The sequence below is a fragment of the Chiloscyllium plagiosum genome, chromosome 22 (genome assembly GCF_004010195.1).
Source record: "Chiloscyllium plagiosum isolate BGI_BamShark_2017 chromosome 22, ASM401019v2, whole genome shotgun sequence".
NCBI lineage: Eukaryota > Metazoa > Chordata > Chondrichthyes > Orectolobiformes > Hemiscylliidae > Chiloscyllium > Chiloscyllium plagiosum.
The window spans coordinates 33,668,586-33,688,701 of NC_057731.1; the positions used below are offsets into that span (position 1 = coordinate 33,668,586).

Genomic DNA, 20,116 nt, shown 5'->3' on the forward strand with positions numbered 1-20,116 from the left:
GATTGCAGGTTAGGGAGGCGGTGCTGAGTTCGAGGGGTTTGGCTGAGACAAGGTGGGGGGAGGGGAAATGAGGAAACTGGAGAAATCTGAGTTCATCCCTTGTGGTTGGAGGGTTCCTAGGCGGAAGATGAGTACATAGGTACACAGTCTCACAATAAGGGGAATATTATTTAGGATAAGTCGAGAAGACGTCCTTTAATTTGGGGAATCCACAGAATTCTTCACATCACAACATTGAATGGATTTTGACCTCAGGGAATCAATGAATATGGAGAGGAGGGTGGGAAAGTGAAGTTGGAAGTGAAGAACAGACATTGGCACATTGAATGGTGGGTAGATATGTAGGCTGCCGTGTCTACTCCTTTCTTATTTCACCATGCCTAGCTGGCCTCTCACATTTAACCTTGAGCTTTCATAAAGCACTTGTAAAGGACTTTAATGTTTCACTATGTTAAAGGTGCTAGACACACTTAAGTTCTCGAACTGGATTTCATGAACTCAAATCTAGGTAGTGCTTCATTGCCCATCCAAGGCTTTTAGAGTTTTGGCTGTTCTTCTCTCCCACCTTTAAACTTAGTTTGTCAGCACGAAACTTCAGGCTGAGTTATTTGTGTAGATCAGAAGACTCTGGGGCAAATTTCTGGGGCACTTCACTCAGTTACAATTCCACTCCAATACCCAGGTTGTGGAGGTGATCCATCGTGCCTTCTACCACGTCACCTTCTAGCTAGGCTAGCATGATGTGAGATATTCAAAGGGCAGCTGCCTAACTTGAATATAATAACAAAGAACAAAATGATCAGCTTCCTAAGTGGTATAATATTTTGTTACTATGCATTTCTTACCCATTGGAAATACTATAATAAATAAATTAGATTTCTTTCAAAAATAGCTCACTTTGGTTCAACTCATTTTTAAGACTAACGATGCAGTCTACATGTAGCCAGGGTGATTTCTGGAGTATAAAGTCACTGCACAGACACACTGTGGCTGTGCTTGGGATGCTTGTTGTTCCCTCTGCAAACCTGCTGCATTCACTCCCACTGTCAATCCCTTCCCTAGGGACAGAGAGGGTGAGATTAAATAAAGTTGGGGAATCACTGTGGATCTCAGGACATTCCACCACGTTATTCTACAGAGGGAGGAGACAGATTGGGAATTAGAACAACATAAAGGTTGCAAAGGAGGTAAAGCTCACCAACAGTGCTGTTGGTCCAGCACAGAACGAGCAAGCCTTTGAAGGCTCTTTAGGGGCTGCCCCAGGTTCTGTGAAAAGAATAGTTATTGCAGGACAGAATCAAAGATGGCATTATTGCTGTTGATCAATTTTTAGTTTTCATTCATGAGATGTGGGTGTCCCTGGCTGACCAGCATTTAATTACTCACTCCGAGTTGCCTTCTTGAACCACAGTAGTCCATCTTAGATAGACCCACAATGTCATGGGGAGGAAGTTCCAGGATTTTGATCTGTTGTTAACTTGTATTTTCAGTTACTTCTCTCAAATACTTGATTTGGAGATGCCGGTGTTGGACTGGGGTGTACAAAGTTAAAAATATCGCAATACCAGGTTATAGTCCAACAGGTTTAATTGGAAGCGTTAGCTTTCGGAGCGCTGCTCCTTCATGAGATGGTTGTGGAATACACAATTGTAAGGCACAGAATTTATAGCAAATGTTTACAGTGTGATCTAACTGAAATTATACCTTGAAAAATACCTTGATTGTTGAGTCTCTCATCTGTTAGAATGACCATTTTAGTTTCTCTTCTTTCATATGTAAATCACGAAACTCTTTTTGAAAGTTACATTCTCAGTGTTTACTTTGACATCTTCATCATTGTGTCATTCACAACTTAGAGTCATAGAGATGTACAGCACAGAAACAGCCCCTTTGGTCCAACTCATCCATGCCAACCAAATATCCTAAGCTAATTTAGTCCCATTTCCCAGCACTTGGCCCATATCCCTTCCTATTCATGTACCCATCTAGATGCCTTTTAAATGTTGTAATTGTACCAGCCTCCACCATTTCCTCTAGCAGCTCATTCTATACACGCACCACCCTCTGTGTGAAAATGTTGCCCCTTAGATCCCTTTAATATCTTTCCCCTCTTACCCTAAACCTATGCCCTCTAGTTCTGGACTGAAGCTGTACATGTCTGAAAGCAGCAAAACCTGAGACAACTTTCAGGTCTGGTCTGACAAGTGACATGTAATATTCTAGCCACACCTGTGCCAGCCAAGAACTGTGTAGGGCAAGAGAGAATCTAATCTTAACACATAGCAGCATTACCAAAGCTGATATCTCCCATTAACATAACCTTGGGGATCCCTTGGCCGGAAACATGGTTGGACAGCCATATAAATAGAGGCTGCAAGAGCAGTGCAGAGGCTGGGGATTTCAAGAGAAGGAACTTATCCTCTTATTCCCAAAGTCAGTTTACAATATGTAGAGCACAAGTCAGGAGTGTGATGGAATACTCCCCACTTGCTGGGCTGAGTGTTGCTCCAAAAATACTCAAGCAGCTCAACATCATCCAGGTCAAAGCAGCAGCAACCATCACCAATGACATTCACTCTCTCCAAAACTACACACAGTAGTAACAATGAGTACCATCTATAAGATGTAACAGAGCAACAAAGCAAGACTCCTTCAACAGCAAACTCTCAACTCCTCCACTATGTAGAAGGCTAAATGTATTAGAACATGACTCCCAGAAATATTCATCTCTCTCTCTCCCCCTACCCCCCAACATGTCACACACCATCCTGATTTAAACCAATGTTGCTATTGCTTCACTGTCACTGGGTCAAAATCCTGGAACTCACTTCCTAACAGCACTTTGGGTGTACCTACACTGGGATGAACTACTGCAGCTTAAGAAAGCAGCTCAACGCCACCTTCTCAAGAACAATGAGGGAATGTACCGCAGATGTACACAAAAAATATATTTAAGAATATATTCCTTATTCTCACCTGTAAATCAGAACATTGCAGTTGTACTAAATGGACTTCTTAAACGGGGAATTAATAATATGAAAATGGAAAAAATATTAATGCACAAGTAACAAAATCAATCTATTCAACTTCAGAAATGCCATTGGCTTTATATTAAAACCTAGTCAACTTCTGTCTGCTATTTCTGCTTTAGTTTAATGATCAATTTACAGTATTAATTGTCCTCTGTAAATAATCAACATTAAGCAGCTGATAAGGTATTGTAATCTGAATTTCAGTTTAACCTCATTTAATACAACTTCAGTATAGTTCATGGTATTATGGCTAATGAATTTACAGATATAAATACTTGATTCAGCTTTACTTTGAATCCTTGTAAAATAGAATAAATGAACTTGTATAAAGACAACACTATTCTGACATAAAAGCAAGAAGTGCAAGAGAAACTCTGCAGGTTTGGCAGCATGTGGAGAGACTAACAAAGTTGTTTCAATCCAATGGAAGGTGGCTGGAAAATAATAGTTTTTTAAAATGTTGAAAAATGGACAGGAGGAGCAAGTGGACCAGAGCAAAATACAAAAGAAGTGCTACTACGAGTTACAGATCTCTCAACAGTGATCAGGTGAAAGTTAACCTGTGTTTTGCTTCTGTTCACTGAGGGGATGATGTTACAAAGGGACATTGGCCATCTGCAGTTTTCATCTCCTGCTCTTTAATCGTGTCACTGGACTTCAACACCTACCTGAGGTATCAAAACACAGATCTGTTCAATATTTCACTGCAACTGCTGCACCACCAAAAAGGCATCGGGGTCTTAGAATTGCATCATCAGGCTGTAAAACCTGTTTATCCTGTGATTCAAAGTAACAATTTTCTGGCCTGGTGGTCATAATACGTCAGCAACTGAGTGCTTGCTTTTCATATCTTTTGCTTACTGTTAGTCACTCCACACAGTAGCTCAATTGATGTTAATGAAAATGTGGGAACACAGACACCAGGGTCCAACTGAAAAGAAATTAAGTACATCAAGCAAAGCTTCATATGGGATGCACCTAATCTACACTGAGCTTAATTGGGTACATATACAGACCATGAGACACAGGAGCAAAAGTAGACCATTCAGTCCATTGAACCGTTCAATCAGATCATGGTCGATCTGATCATTCTCACCGCCACTTTCCTGCCTTTTCCCCATAACCCTTGATTTCTTTAATGATTAACAATCTGTGTTAGCCTTAAAGATCCAGCCTCTAAAGCTCTTTGCAGCAAGTAATTTCACAGATTCACTACACTCAGAGATAAAATTCCTCCTCTATGGCTTAAATGGGTAACTTTTCAGTCTGATATTTGCCTTTAGTCCTAGCCTCTCCCAGAATGGAAAACCACTTTCTACATCTATTCTGTCAAGTCCCCTCAGCATCTTGTAGATTTCAGTAAGAACACCTCTCATTCTTCTAAACTCCTCATAAGATGGTCTCTTCATTCCAGGATCAGGCAAGTGAACCTTCTCTGAACTTCCTCCAATGTCAGTATATGTTTTCTTAGATAACGGGCCCTAAACTGTTTGCAGTAATTCAGCTGTGGTCCAGCAGCTAGTGCCTTGAATAGTTTTAGCAGGACTTCGATATGTTTATACTCTATTCCCTTTGAAATAAAGGCCAACATTCCATGTGCCTTCCCTATTACCTGCTGAACTTGAATGCGAGGTTTTTGTGGTAAGGGCTCCCAAATGCCTCTGTGCTGTTGCTTTCTGCAATCTTTTACCATTTAAATAATATTCAGTCCTATATTCTTCTTGCCAATGCACAAAACTTTAAATTTTCCCCAAAATATATTCCTTTCATATTTAATTTGCCAGGTTTTTGCCCACTCACTTAGCCTTTGCAGTTCTGAGAGTTATTCTCAGTACTTAGCTTCCCACCTATTTTTGTGTCATCCACAATCTTGGCTGTAGAACATTCACTTTACTTGTTAATAATTGTGACTGCACTGATCCCGGTGGCAACACACTAGCTACTGGTTGACAGCCGAAAAAAATGCCCTCCTATCCTTGCTCTCTGTTTTCTGATAGTCAGCCAATCCTCTATCCATGCTATTATACTACCTGCAATACCAAAGGCTCTAACTACAGCTAATGCCCAAATCCAAGATCAGCTTCAGCCAGAGTTGAACAGGCTGTCAGAGTAGGAATTGGCTGGAGTCATTTGGGATAGTCGAAGTTTTACGTGGTGTTGCAGTAGACTTGCTAAACTTATAAATTAAATCTGAACACACTGAGTAAAATCCACAAATCCTCCTGCACCATATAAGATTTAAATTACTTTGAAGTATAGTTAAACTTCAACTAAGACATTCTAGAAGGAAACAATATGATTGCACCTCACAATGACAATGGGCATGGAGTAGATAATGTGATCTTTCAAGGTTCTGCTTTCTTCAGAAGGTGATTTCCCAAATGATTGGTCCCGCTCTGCAGTCAACCATTAAGTGGAGGTTGGGTAGAAATATTAAACAAGCTATTTTTTTTAAAAACTGTTTAACCGAGGCAGTCAAGTGTCCAAATGCAACATTCAAATACTTTTATTTTGCATTAAAAATACATTCCATAACCAACTTACCACTAGGTCAAGAAAATTGATGTAGTGCTGAAGTTCAGGCTGTGCTTCACAGAACTGACGAAAAAGTAATCTTCCAATCGGCTGCTTCTCACACAGACTGGAATAGTCTCTCTCTACATGAAAAGGGAGGGGGGGTGGAAAAGGAAAAAGTGCTTTATATATCATTTCCTTAATGCCGTTTTAATTTGTACTTAAATCTGACTAATTCTGCTGTAATAACTTGATTAATTTTCAAAACAGAAAGACTGCAATTATTGTACACTTATTATATTTGTAAACATGATGCTAATGTATGGATATGCCAGCATTCTACATTGCTGACGAAGGGCTTATGCCCAAAACGTCGATTCTCCTGCTCCTCAGATGCTCTCTGACCTGCTGTGCTTTTCCAGCAACACACTCTCGACACATCTCTCTATGTTGGTTGACATTGCTGCCACTATCCTCCTGAAGTAAAAGAAATTACAGGGTCTGCTTACTCTAGTGTTTTGGACGAAAGTTACTTCCTGGGGTTTGATTTAATGTTACCAAGTTAGCCTAGATATTGTTACCCATGTTTTGAATTGGACTAGATGTTCAGTCAGACTCCTTTGAGATCGTAAGCTGTTCTGTCCACAAGTCCAGATGATACGAAATGCTTAGAGGAAGTATTAACCTTTCACATTCATTATTAGCTGATGGTACTAACATATAGATGCTACAACAGGCCTGATACACCAGAAGTATATTAAGTTAAAATTAGTCCTAAAGTTTGAAAATACGTTCACTGGGGAATGCGTCATTTTGCTTTTTGTTTATATTTTTCATGACCTTAAATATCCTATGAATAACACTCTGACAAACTATACTGTTCACCAATTTACAATTCGAGTCTAGACACTTCCACATTGGAAAGGAAGGGTAAATATATAATTGAGACAGAGAATTAATCCAGTTAACATTTTTAACCTAAGTATTATGGGACTGGGAGACGATCACCCACCCAATATGACAGAAGAAAAGGATATTTTGAATGGCTGGAGGCTGGGAAAGTTTTTTAATTAAAATTTTCCACTACCATTCATGTCCGGATGTGTTAGCACTCCAGAGCTTTAATGTATTCCATTGTTTGTGGGATCTCTTAGCTTTTTATATAGCATGCTGTTTCTGATTGTCAGCATACATTTAGTCTTGAGTTGAGTTAACCTATCAAAACCGTAAAACTATAACAAAAGGATATTACGCAGATGGTAATTTTGCAAGGACAAATAGGGACTAATGCCACTATTACTAAGTCAGCAGTTTCTTATATCTAAAGAATGCTCAGAATTGAATTACAGTTTGATAGAATGTTGCAAAATAAATGGAAATAGGCCTGGTTTTACATACAAACCAGTGACATTGTTCACAATGAGTTGCTGAAGATTTTAGAAAAATCAAGAATATTAACGTGGTACTGCTGGTATGATAAGCAGAACAGCTAAAGGACAGTCTTAAACCAAGCACATTAAAGGTGTTTTTGCCCATCAATAGAAATGTATATCACCACAATCTGAAGCCTCATGATTCAGCACCTCTCACTACTAAATAATCAAATCAGAAAAACAATATGCAAACCAAAAGGCGTGCCAGGATAAGATAGTTTTCTCTGAATGCTCAAGGAATCATTCTCTAATCACTAACTGTTGTATGAATGTTTCTCCATCTTCAAGTATTGTTCTGTTTGTCTCTCTTTTCGTCTGCAAGCATTTGTCTTCTATTTGTGTTTCTACATCTCTCAGTTTCTTTCTTATACTTTGTACTTTTCTATTCTATTTTAATGTGTGTCTGGACATCAGAGAACATGGATGGGGGCTAGGCTGAACAAGAGTCCAGTCTAGTGGAATGTTTAACATTGGTGGACAAAGGATCAGGCTGGGGTTCCAACAGCAGCAGATTCTTCAAGATGGCGGCATCGGCAATGCAACACCTGCAGCCAAAGCAGGACTTGTGGCCTGGCAAAGGCCTGGCTTGACAATGGAATCAGAGACTCTTGGTGCATGGTGACTGTGCATTAGTGCTGTCAATGAAGTGGGTCCAATGAAGAGATGGTGCCTAAAGTGGGGGCGGGGGAGTCCAGAACTAGAGGGCATAGGTTTAGGGTGAGAGGGGAAAGATATAAAAGAGACCTAAGGGGCAACTTTTTCACACAGAGGGTGATACGTAAGAGGCATTTGGATGGGTATATGAATAGGAAGGGTTTGGAGGGATATGGGCCGGGTGCTGGCAGGTGGGACGAGATTGGGTTGGGATATCTGGTCGGCATGGATGAGTTGGACCGAAGGGGCTGTTTCCATGCTGTACATCTCTATGACTCCTACATTGATGGGTCCAGCATAGATGGGGAAGAGGCAGTAGAGGTTTCCTTTGAGGCTAGGTGCCAGCTGGCTGGTTCAGAAAGACTGATATTCTGAACTTCTTGCTTCTTTACTATTCTACTTTATTCCTGTGACCTATAATGCTAGACTATTTATTTCTTTATTTCAATTTTTTTGTTTCCTAAGAATTTGATCTTACATATTTATACCTAGATACCTTTATACCTAATATGTAATGCGGCGATTGTAAACCTTTCACTGTATTGACTTGAGTATGTGACAATACAGCTAATTCCATTCAATTTATTTCAATACAACACAACTACTAGTCACCCAGGCAAAGCTTCATGTTGACACGCTTACCCTTCATTGTTACTTTGAGACGAGAAATAACTTTGGTTCCAACTTACATCATCTGATAAACAATGTTATCAATGTGTTATTTAGATTTTACTAGGCCTGCAGTCAATACATTAAAAAAGCCACTTTAATCCGTATTTCCTGTTAGATTAGGTAACTTATTTGCACAACAAATCATTGCTTTCCATTTCAAAACTGTACACACATTAAGCAGAGATTTAAAATTGCTACTTCCATGAATTTACCACTACTGTGTGTTACTGCTCGAACAATGTGTGTTTTCAGATCATGTGATGAAAATGCATCCAAGAGCAATTCAACACAATCTATTTTTATGTGAAGCTATGAAACTTCAACCAATGAAGTGCAGCACTTGGCACCTTGGTGACCTTTCATTTTTAAGGCACCCAAACGTGTCCTATTGTTGTTACTTCAGTGACTACGTATGCTGAATGTCTGTTCAATAGTCACAGGGGAGTGTAATGAATACAAAGAAATATTTTAACAGTGAGGTCATCAGATTCATGGAAACAGGACCTCATTATACTCCAGAATTATTTAATTTTTTAAACTATTCCAAGAAAAGAAACTTGTACCTTCTTCTTGTCTTCATTATTTGCAACAAAACCACATTCAAAACATCAGATAATTATCATCCAGATGGCAATTTTGGCTACTATACTGTACTGTACCAATGACCATATGCCCAAAAAAATCTCAAAAACATTTATTTCTTCAAGGGTGCTTTGTGAGATATTATTTAGACCGAGTTACTTTTTTTTGTTTATTAAAACATTTACACTTGGAAACTTTAAATAAGATAATTTTTGTTAAATTATGATAAATAAAACTCCAATACTGTTTCCAAAACTGGATTTTGGAAGAACCTGAACTTGATACAGATGATCTTATAAACTTACTATTATTATTGGAGCAGGTTCTCAATGTTTCTCCATTCCAAATCCATAGCAGCTGCCATTTATGGACTCAAATGAAAATGACAGGACTAGACCAATCTAGGCCAAATCAGACCAGACTTCCTATCTAATCTATGTGGGTAGACTAAATTTTATTCCCTTGAATAAGGAAGTGCACAAGTGATTTAATGGAGGTGTTAAGCATAATTAATGAAGTTCTCAAAGTTGAACAAGAGAAAAGCTGTTCAGACACTTGCAGTCTCTTGACAATTGACTATGCTTACCTTTTTGTCATTTGCTCAAATTATATTGTATGTTTGAAAATCACCATGGAGAAAAATATTAATTTAAAACCCAGGTTTATAAAAGAAGCTGCTGTCTAAAAATAAAAACCAGGTTAGAACTATTCCAATATACCAGCTAATACAATATTGAATTCTTGCACATTTAAAACAGCTATAAACATTGGTAAATTAGAACATTAAAACAAGGTAGTATTTTTATATATAAAATAAACACAGATTGATTCACTTGGTTAACTTTTTGTTGATACTAATTCTCTTGTTAGTTCTGATTTAATTTTGTTTCATAATAAACAAGACTGCTGACAGCAAAGTATGACTGAAAATATGTAAAATTGGTAATGCACAACTTGTAAAAGTTAGACATAGGTGGATCGATGACCATATACACAGGGTCTTCATTCTGCTGCTGTCAAATGAACAATGAAATAAATTGGATCCATCACAAATGAAATGTATTACTGCGTCCATATCCAAAATTACTATACCCACATGAAGTTATTTAGTAATATATATTATAGCTACATGATTCCATCATTTAAAATATATAGTCAATAGGTACCTACTAAATCCATGAGCTCTGTAAAAAATTTTTAAAATGACCTTAATGTTCTGATATAGTATTAGCAGAACAATGATATAGGTTGTAGTCAGCAATATGTTGACTAAGGTCTCCAATGAACTAGACCCTTTATTCCCGACTACTTCAAAAAGAGGAATCTTTGTTCATTCCTTCTCGATTTTAACTGATTTTTAAAATGCAGTTTTCCAGTACCAGTCAAAATAAAATTACACCCTCATTAAAAGTTAAAGCTTTGCGCACATTTAGGAAATTGTGGCCAAGATGCACTTGGAATTCTATTAATCAGGTTAAAATTCATGTTTCCTAAAAAATTGCAATCACACGCAATTTTGCACAAGCCAAAACAATTGGGCACAGTAACAGAACATAACTGTACTTTGCTCTTTTCCATAAAGCCATTTTTGGTGCTTTAAAATCTGGTTACTCACAGCCAGAACATCCTTCTGAAATGTCAATTTATTAACAAAATTGCACCAGGGTGTCATTCGTCAATACAGGTATTGAAGAAGGATGCTTTGGCCATGAGTAAATAGATTTTAAAGCACCAAAAATGGCTTTAAAAAAGACAATTCTAAGCTCTTTACTAGTTTAATTGTTGTGTACTTATCAGCATCTTAGTAAATTAAATAATTTACATACAAAATAAATTTTAAAGTATATCTATTAGTGCCTTTGTACCAAAGAAAACAAGCTCAAGTTGAAGGGTCTGCAGCGAAATTCTACAACTTAGACATGCGATCAATTTTGAGAGGAGGTCCTAATTTAGGCAAACTCAGACATAGAGCTGTACAGCACGGAAAACTCATCCATGCAAACAGATATCCTATATAAATCTAGTCCCATTTGCCAGTATTGGCCCAAACCCCTCTAAGCCCTTCCTACTCATATACCCATTCGGATGCTTTTTAAATGTTGTAATTGTATCAGCCTCCACCATGCATCGTGAACCATAAAATATTCTTGAGTTGGAATACTAAACTCATCTATTTAAAACATTCTAAATTTTTACACTTATTCAGTCAATTCAGACTGTGCGGTTATCAGTAACATAACTAAGTATAAACCCTACACCAAAATATCTATTCCAAAACAGGATGTCTGATTTGCTGCGACATGATATCTTTGAAAAGATCAAGAAATTTTAAGATGCAAATGTTAAAACTTTGATGGTTATCCTTATGCCTGTGCTCTCTACCTGAAAGACTGCCTGACCATATTGCCTGACAAACCATTTTGTGAACTGATTTTAGATTTGTTACTAAGCAATTCAATACCTTTTAGGAATGAATAAAAATGTACTCTGGACAAATCTGAATCTTAAAAATTTGTTGAAATGCGACTCATAAAAAAATTTGAGTGGGATTCATATCATTTTCAATGTAATCAAGTTACAATTCAACAATCTGAAACAAAAGGCAGTGAAAAAGCAGCAGCATTAAGAAAGAACCATGAGCTCCACTAATAATGAAAAATGTTAAAATATTGTACAGTTCAGAAATATTTAAACTGGAGATCACAAAAAAGTTCTACCTACCAAGCTGCATCATCCCTTCTGCAAACTGGCTTGAATTTTCAGTTCGTTGTCTGATTTCAAATATCAATATCCAAGTGCCTACTTTTACTATCAATTCTCTTAACTATTAAATGAATTTATTTGTGATGTCTATTACAAAAGTTGTCTATTTTGTAAAATGCATTAGAATTTTATAGGCCTGATTTTTATTGCCAAGATGAGTTGCATGAATCGGGCAATTTTCTGACTCAGCACATCACTTTGGTTTAAAGGTCCTAGCTGGAACCAATTTCAGCTCTGGGGAGGCAAGATAGAGTTGGCCCCATCAATATCTGCTGCAGGTCAGAGATTGCACCTGAGGCCAGCATGTGCCAATACAAGACCTGCCTTGGTTCTCTGAGATTTTGATCTAGTTGCTCTAAACACAAGCTGTCACATCCACACACACACACACACACTACACTTCCATGCCAACACATTCCCTCCAGCCAGTCCCCATCCCCTCATACTCACTGTGATTAGAGGAGATCCACAGTCATTTGAGTGAACATCATGATCAATTGAATGTTACCAAGTGCAGAGAAATACGAGAGGCCATCTTACTTGGAGCCCCAATGTCATAACTCACTTTGCATATGGTAAGTAACTATACCCAAAGTAAACAGTACAATTTCCTTGACTTTCTCCCCACAATGTACCTTCCTGGTAACTCACTCAGTATCTATAATGGCAGACTTCAGGAACCATGTCGAGTTGAAAATGCCTGAACATTGGGCTGACCTATATCTAAAGACCTGCAGTGGTTCAAGACAGCAGCTCAACACCACCTTTCATGTTGGCTCATCAACACCCACATCCATGAAGTCTTTGAATAATACACCAATTCATAACTCCCAAACTGCTGGCCAAGATTCTTTGACCAGCCAAACTGGGGTCTGTTTGCGCTCAGCACTAAGTTCATGGCCCTGCTGAATTTGAGTTTCTTCCATTAAGAGTTACCCCCAAACAGTTACCCTCACCCAGCAAAAACTGGATAGGTCTGAAATGCAGACAGGGCTATTGTGTGTCTCAGAAAGATTACACCTCTCAGTTCTTCCAAACTCCAAAGCACATAGAATAGTTTTTGTGGAATTGACCTAATTGCTCAGCCCTTCCAGGCCAGAAATCAGACAAGCAGACATTTGTTTCATTCTTTGAAATGTAAGGATATCTTTCTTTAGGTCGACAAGTCAAAGTTGCACACAATATTCCAGACCCAGACTCACTAAAGTCCTTTGGAATTGTAGGAAGACTTCATTGTTCATAATAGTAACCCTGTGTAACAAGTCTAACCTACTTCTTGCCTTCCTAATTTATGATTTATGTACATTGTCACTAAATCCCCGAGTACAAAAACTACTAGTCTCTCACATTACAAAAATGATTTTGCTCTTGCGCTGTTCCTAAAGTGCATAATTTCATATCTCCCCATTACATCTCCCATCTTTCTGCCCAATCACTTAACTGGGCTACATCCTTTTGCAGCTCTCCTCTAAGGGGATTATAGATAGTGTATAATTGGCTGAGGTCCAAACACTGGCTCTACCCTAACATCCAACAATATCACACAAGTACTTACTATGGTTTTAGTCCACCAACCAATTCTCAATCCCTACTAACATACTATCCCCAAACCCATAAAGCTAAATCTAACAGAACAACCCCCAATGCGGCAACTTATTAAATGTCTTCTGAAAATCCAGATACCCTATCCACTGCTTTTTTTACTACCTTTTTTACTACACTTCCAATCAATTTAAATAGAATCATCCAAGTAATTTTGATTTCAGACAGCCAAGTTGACTCCACTAGTCTCTGTAAAATCCAATCCATGATCTATGGTCATAGCCTACAGACTGATTGTTTGAATTTTGCAGACAAGGTGGTTTAGAAAGAACTAATCTCAGTACTACTGCCTCGTTGGTAGAGAAATATAAATCTGTTTGTTAGAGAATGAAGAAAAGCTTTGAAGTTCATTTTAATGTAGAAACCAATTTATTTATTTATTTAACAAAATTGTTTAGTGTGCCTTGATGTAAATTTATAGATTTATGGCTTGTGAATTCCAAATTATTCAAAAAATTCTTTCAGAAGAGAAGCATGCTGAACAACTTTGCTCTCCTCGTAATATGAATCTTAAAAAGGTTAAAGGTTACAGGGTAAGTACAGGACATTTACGCTTTCCCAACTTTCATATCTCTTTTTCAGGTCACAATTCCAATGAAATTTCTTCTGGAAGTCAACCATGTGAATCCTGACAGTTCTTCATTCTGCACTGTCAGCAATCTGAAACTTATGCTGGAAAGTTTTAACCTAGGGCCAGCTAACCCAAAAATAAAACTTAAGGACATTGGTGTGTGAAAATGCACTCCAGTCTGATGAGATTCTTCTGTCTATAAGGAAGCAGGTCTGACAACTTTTAATGAGTTTATTTTTACCCATCAGCAATCCCCATTTATTTTTAGCTATCACCACTCCCTCTTGTGCGTCACAGCACTCAAGTCAAATACTTTGGTACTTTGTTTGCCATGTGAACAATCCGAACAGCTCAATTAATAGTGCGGTGATTGCCATTTGCACAAATTTCAAATTTATACATAAAGTTATCGTTGCATACAATAATTGCCCAAGTATTGTCGTCAAAATTTCTCACTTAGTTGTTTTTACAACTGCCACAGCAATTTCAATAAAGATCAGATGCGTAAAAAGCAGAAATTAATAAGCTGGTTTTGTAGCTGTATTGTTCCACTATTAGCGTCTCAAAAACAGTATCTGACTGTCTGACTCACTATTCAACTCACTGAATGGAATGATGTCCTGCACTTATACTAACATACACATTAAACTCAGGCAGACAGTTAAAACTAGATACACCTTTTTAAATGAAGTTATAAGTGTTAATTACAGAAAGTCAAACTTCATGGCACATAAATTGAACTATTACAAACACAGATGCTCATTCCTTCAGGTTTTATTTGTTAACAACTTAATTTTAAAAAGTTAGCTTTAATTTTTACTTTTGCTTCACCACATTTTCTCTTAACTCATACATTCTTTTCCTGCTACTATCTGATTTGACACTGCATTCCACCCATTCTAACAAACTTCCTTGTTCTATATTAGTTTTGCTTGTTTTGCAATCCTTCCAACTTATCAGTTAAGGAGATACATGGTTGCTTTCAGGTTCACCAAGATCCAAAAGCACCTTGTAGGTTTCTCAAGCTTTGCATGTTGTACTTCCAACAAATTCCAGGTAAAATATAATGAAGATTAAATGGATCACGCTAGCCAACATCAAACACCAAACATGGCCTGATTAGAGGAATTCTTTGGCCAAAACAACCACTGAAAATGAAGTATTCTATGAATACTCTCATGATTTTCATGCAAGCTGTGCCCATGAAATCTAACTGATTTCTTAACATCTTCTCATCATATCTTAAATATATATTTAAAAATGTACACTTCGCAGTCTACAAATTTATTTCGTATGATGCCAAAATTTTCCCCAAAATAGAGTGTTAAGTAGGAATGCAAAATGGACATGTATACAAATATGTTTAAAATACCATGAATTGCTTTAACTTGCAGCAAAATATATACCAAAATAATCAATGTTTCTAAAACCTTCACCTTGTGCTCGTATTTTGCCGAACCTAGCAGCATATGTAGAATCTGAATCACTAAAGAATAGAGAGGAAATACACAAAATTTCCATTACACCATCAATTATAACAATAATGCCAATTTCACTGAGATCATAACACCTAACTAAAATAACCTGTTTTATTTCCCTTAATTGACTACAGTATTATATGACCAATTTATCTGTAACCAAAAATACAATCCATTTCCTCTTCACAACTGGAAGAATCCTGCTTCAACATTGCCTTGCTCATGTATAACTAAACTGAAAATACAAAAAAGGGAATTTTACAGACAATTCAATTCTCAATTTTATTACATTGAGTTTTGCAGAAACTAAAACATTGACATAATCCTTGGAATTAGAACTGTAGCAATCTGCAGATGTTAAAGAACATACACATGATGGGTACAAAATACCAAACATATAAATCTACAGGTTATAGTTAATTGACTGCCTATAAAATTACCCCAAACTATTGGCAAATCCCTCCATTCGTAGATTCTTATAGGATGTTTATGATAAATTTCTCATCCCTGCAGGAACATAACAATGATAACAGAAGCACAACACTGAAGGGCCTTTGGGATGGCACAATGGTATGCACTGCTGCCTCTCAGTGTCAGGGACCTTGGTTTGATTGCCTCGGGCAACTGTCAGTGTGGAGTTTGCACATTGTGTGTCAACACAGGTTTCCTCCAGTTGCTCAGGATTCCTCCCACAGTCCAAAGATATGGAGGTTAGGTGGATTGGCCATGCTAAATTGCCCAGAATGTCCAGCGATGCACAGACTAGGTGGAATAGCCATGGGAAGTGCAGGGTTTCAGGGATGGGGTGTCCTTTGGAAGGTAGGTATGGGATGAATGGGCTGCTTCTATACTGTAGGAATTCTATGATTCAGACGTGAAGAAATTATTGTGGTTCACGTACTGCTTCCCAATATAGCAGGATAATATTTTTTGCCCAATTTTAGCAACCAATATCTTACATCTTTGAAATGCCTGATAAAAAGTGGCTCAAATCATTATTTATCTGTCTGTGGAAGCATTTTGCAATAGGCATATTCTAGTCAAAAGACTAACACCTGTTTTAGGATTCATCTCTGAGAAACTGCGAGCATTGGGTCCTTGGATGGGACTAGGACAACAGACTCTTTTTGAATTGACATGGAACCAGGAGGAACAGGAATGCTTCTCTGGCCTCTCAGATTTCCCCAGCCAGCTGTTCTCCCTTTTTTTAACCCAGTGCAGTAGCCCAATGTTGAGCAGTCTTCAGTGTCATGACCTGTGATATAGGTGGTTCACATCTTTTATTCTTCAGTTGATGAAACTGCTTCTGGGGATGCATTAGTTGCTGACGTTTTACTTGAATATTAGACAACACCCAAACATCAATTCTTTGAAATCTTCAGGCACAGTGGGTCATGTCCTGGGTTCACTTGTTTCTTGAAAATTGGCCTATATGAGTTTTTATGCTGTACCAACTATTTGGGGTCACAGTGTATTTAAACATGACAACAACGTATTATTCAGAGACAGGCACAATGAAATTCTCTCAGCAAACGTCATTGCTCCAAACCTCAATTTACAAGCAAATCAAAATAATTTCAAAGACTTCAGGAGTAAATTAGAAGACAGACCAGAATTTCAGGTTTAGACAAAGTGCCACTCCTTTGTTTTAAGACTCTCTTTTCTGCTAATGCAATCATTTTTAAAAAATTCAAAAGCAAAACGTGATTTACATTGGCTTATAATAGATTAGGTTGAATCAGATCTTAAAGATACAAGCAAAATAGTAGTAAATTGAAGATATCTTTGCACGAGAAATATTTAAATTATCAAGCAATGTCATGACGACAAAACGAGGACTTAATGTTAAACTTCAACAAACTAAAGTAACTGCACATAAGAGTCGATTGGTTTGCAAACAAGACCTATGTTCATTCAAAAGGTAATTCCTTGATCAAGAAATCCAGTTGGGGAAAAACAAAACCTTCTCTAACATATGCACAAGTGGAACAAAATCACTCTCCAACCCTGACTATCACAGCTAGACAATTACACATCTTGAAATTAATCGACATATGTTTACCATGACTTGTCACCTTTTCAACAGAATTCTTCATGTCGCCATGGGTTTGTGATGGAAATGAAACAATTGGATTTTTCTCTACTGTTGACATCATAGATGTTGGTCTTTAAGACGATCTTTGTAGCCTCCAAGAGTCTTTCCAAAAACAGAGGTCCAACTTATAGGGTGAATATATATAAACCGTTGATGTGCATGTGGGTGTTAATCAGTTTAAAATGTGGAAACACAAAACATAACACTGATAATTCATGAGCATATGGCATAGTTAACTGAATGGAAATACCTTTAATCACAACAAAAAATTTATAAAATTCATCAATTTCACTATCTTCAGTAACATGCTTAGTCACTTTGGCTAATGGTATGACTAAAGATTCCACTCTGGAATAGATGTGGTGCTTTCAGTATCACAGCATGTGAAGAAATTACGTCTGTATTTTTTCGAGATCAGAAGAATGAGAGGTCATCTCATTGAAATGTACAGAGCTCTTAGAGGATGTGACAGGGTAGACAACATGACTGGATATACATGGACATGTGATTCCAGAGGCTGTTGAGTCAAGAAGCAAGGGTTAGGATTTAAGGGGCAGGCAATTAATACTGAGATGAGCAGACATTCTTTCACTCATAGGATGGAGAATCTCTGGAATGATTTACCCTGGAGGCCTGTGGAAGTGCAATCAATGGGCATATTCAAAGCAGAAACTGATCTGTTTCTGGACACTAAAGACATTAAGGAATGTAGGGACAGTGAAGAAAACAGTGTAGATGCAGATGATCAGCTGTAATCCATTTGGACAGACCCAATGGTCGACTTCTGCTCTTACGTTCCAGCCACTGAATTGGATATGCTGCATTATTTGAATGACTGACAACAATCTGTGCCCTTCTTGTGGCATTTGACGTATGTGCATGTTCCTCCACTTTGTGAAGATCTTTTTACCCCTCCAGCAACCATGCACATAATCCATTCGGTACGAACATGATGCTTGACTAACTTATTGAACCACACATCCAAAAAGCTGAACAAAAGATGACAGCCCCCTGGTAAAATTTCAACTAGTGATTATTTCTTTATGGTGCCTCTTGATAGTTGAACAACATTTGAACTTGCCCTGGACAAAAGACATGTACATTTTGTATGGTGGTCACCTGTAGGAGACTTCACATATTATCGATCCATAATTTCACTCCATCCAACTGTTGTCATGAACACGCTTTTCAAGTCAAAAGCAGCAGTCACAATGCGACACATGCAAATGTGGAAATCTAGCTTCAGCTGTTGGAATTCATTAATAGACATTCAGGCTTCTCTTGTGCGATCTGCACACTAAAGCTGTACTGTAGAACAGCACGGATAGTTTAATTTAGACTCTGATTAGGAGCAGTTAAATAATTTTGTACCTGGGATAAGGCATGCAAAGAAACACTTGCTCATCCATGTGGCAATCAGGAGTCCAGCAAGGAACGTACTGAGGTCAAACTGCTCAATACCACAAATGTCATCGTCACCGAGGTATCACAGGTCAAACACTACTTCATAGAATTGATTCAATGACTTCAATATTACTTCTCATCTCCCAAAAGGAGGTAGAAGTGGGCTGACAGAGGTAGAGGGACCATCACCTTCGAGGCAGTGGGAATCACCAGATAAAATGAGATTAGTGACCCCAATGGTGGGGTCATGGTCCGGTGGAGTCAGGAGAGGGTGTCCAAGAGCTGGTGCTCAGCCTCTCCAATGTAGAAGTCAGTCACCATTCTTGTCCGAATCTCCGAATCATGACCATTCTTGTCAGCAGGCCTAATTATAAAGTCAGAGTCAGGCTTCCCTCCTCTATGATCCCAGTGCTCCATCGGAGCTCAGTACAGACTGGACATCTCCGTATCGTCTAGAGGTTGCAGGTGAATAGGAATCCAGCACTTTACAAATTGAAGGCTGCTAGTGAATCACAATGAATTTTACAGGTTTGTTGGTGGAGTGGGGGGTGGGGGAGGGGTAGTTTGCTGTATTGATAGCCCCCTTGTTACAAAAGTTATTTGTGTACCGATCAACTTTAAGAACGGCTGACCCACAGCACGGTGGCAGCTGAACAAACAGAGCGTGAAACTTAGACCTTACAATGGGAGGAAATCCCACCCTCTAAAGGCCCAATAGTGCCATTACTCAGCAGTGGTGCTGCTAGTCTGCAAAACTTGTGGAAAACTATGTAGTTGGCACTGGGGTCATGACCTGATATCTCCATGCCAGCTCTTAACATGCATGGTAGCGGTCCCAATTTGTAAGTCTAAGATCCCAGCCATGCAGTTTAATTTCCACACTAATGATTCTATTATCTCGTCTTCTATCTGTTAGAGCTCTTAAGTGTGCAGTTACTTCACCATGCCAAACTGATTAAACACAAATGCACAGAATGAAATCATGGAATTGTCAGGAATTCATTCAATACTAATATGACCTTTCACAGATACCTGGTCTGTGCCCACATCTGCTGGCTTTAAAACAGTAATAGCAAAAAATTAATAAGACCTACGTCCATCACCTTAAGCTTCACTGCAATCATCTTTACATATTATGTTGATTCTTTGGTGCTGCATTCAATTGATTCATTACAAAAGAACTTATTGGATATGGATGATGGCAGAGTCTTTGCAGGTGGTGATCATGAGAAGTCTGCTCTGTGCGGTCCAAACAGACTTAAATTTACCATTTATTTCGTCAAGAATAATATTGTACATTAAGCAAGGTGAATCAG

The 20,116-nt window shown here is 38.1% G+C and overlaps 1 protein-coding gene across 4 annotated transcripts in view; it reads right to left on the reverse strand.

Annotated features, from left to right (window-relative positions):
- LOC122561187 (G protein-coupled receptor kinase 5-like) overlaps positions 1-20,116 on the reverse strand; it is a 231,184-nt gene that overhangs the window by 113,568 nt on the left and 97,500 nt on the right. For all 4 annotated transcript variants that reach the window (XM_043712718.1, XM_043712717.1, XM_043712719.1 and 1 more), the window contains exon 3: positions 5,577-5,689. In XM_043712718.1, the coding sequence (XP_043568653.1) occupies positions 5,577-5,689 (113 nt within the window). The remainder of the gene's footprint in view (positions 1-5,576; positions 5,690-20,116) is intronic.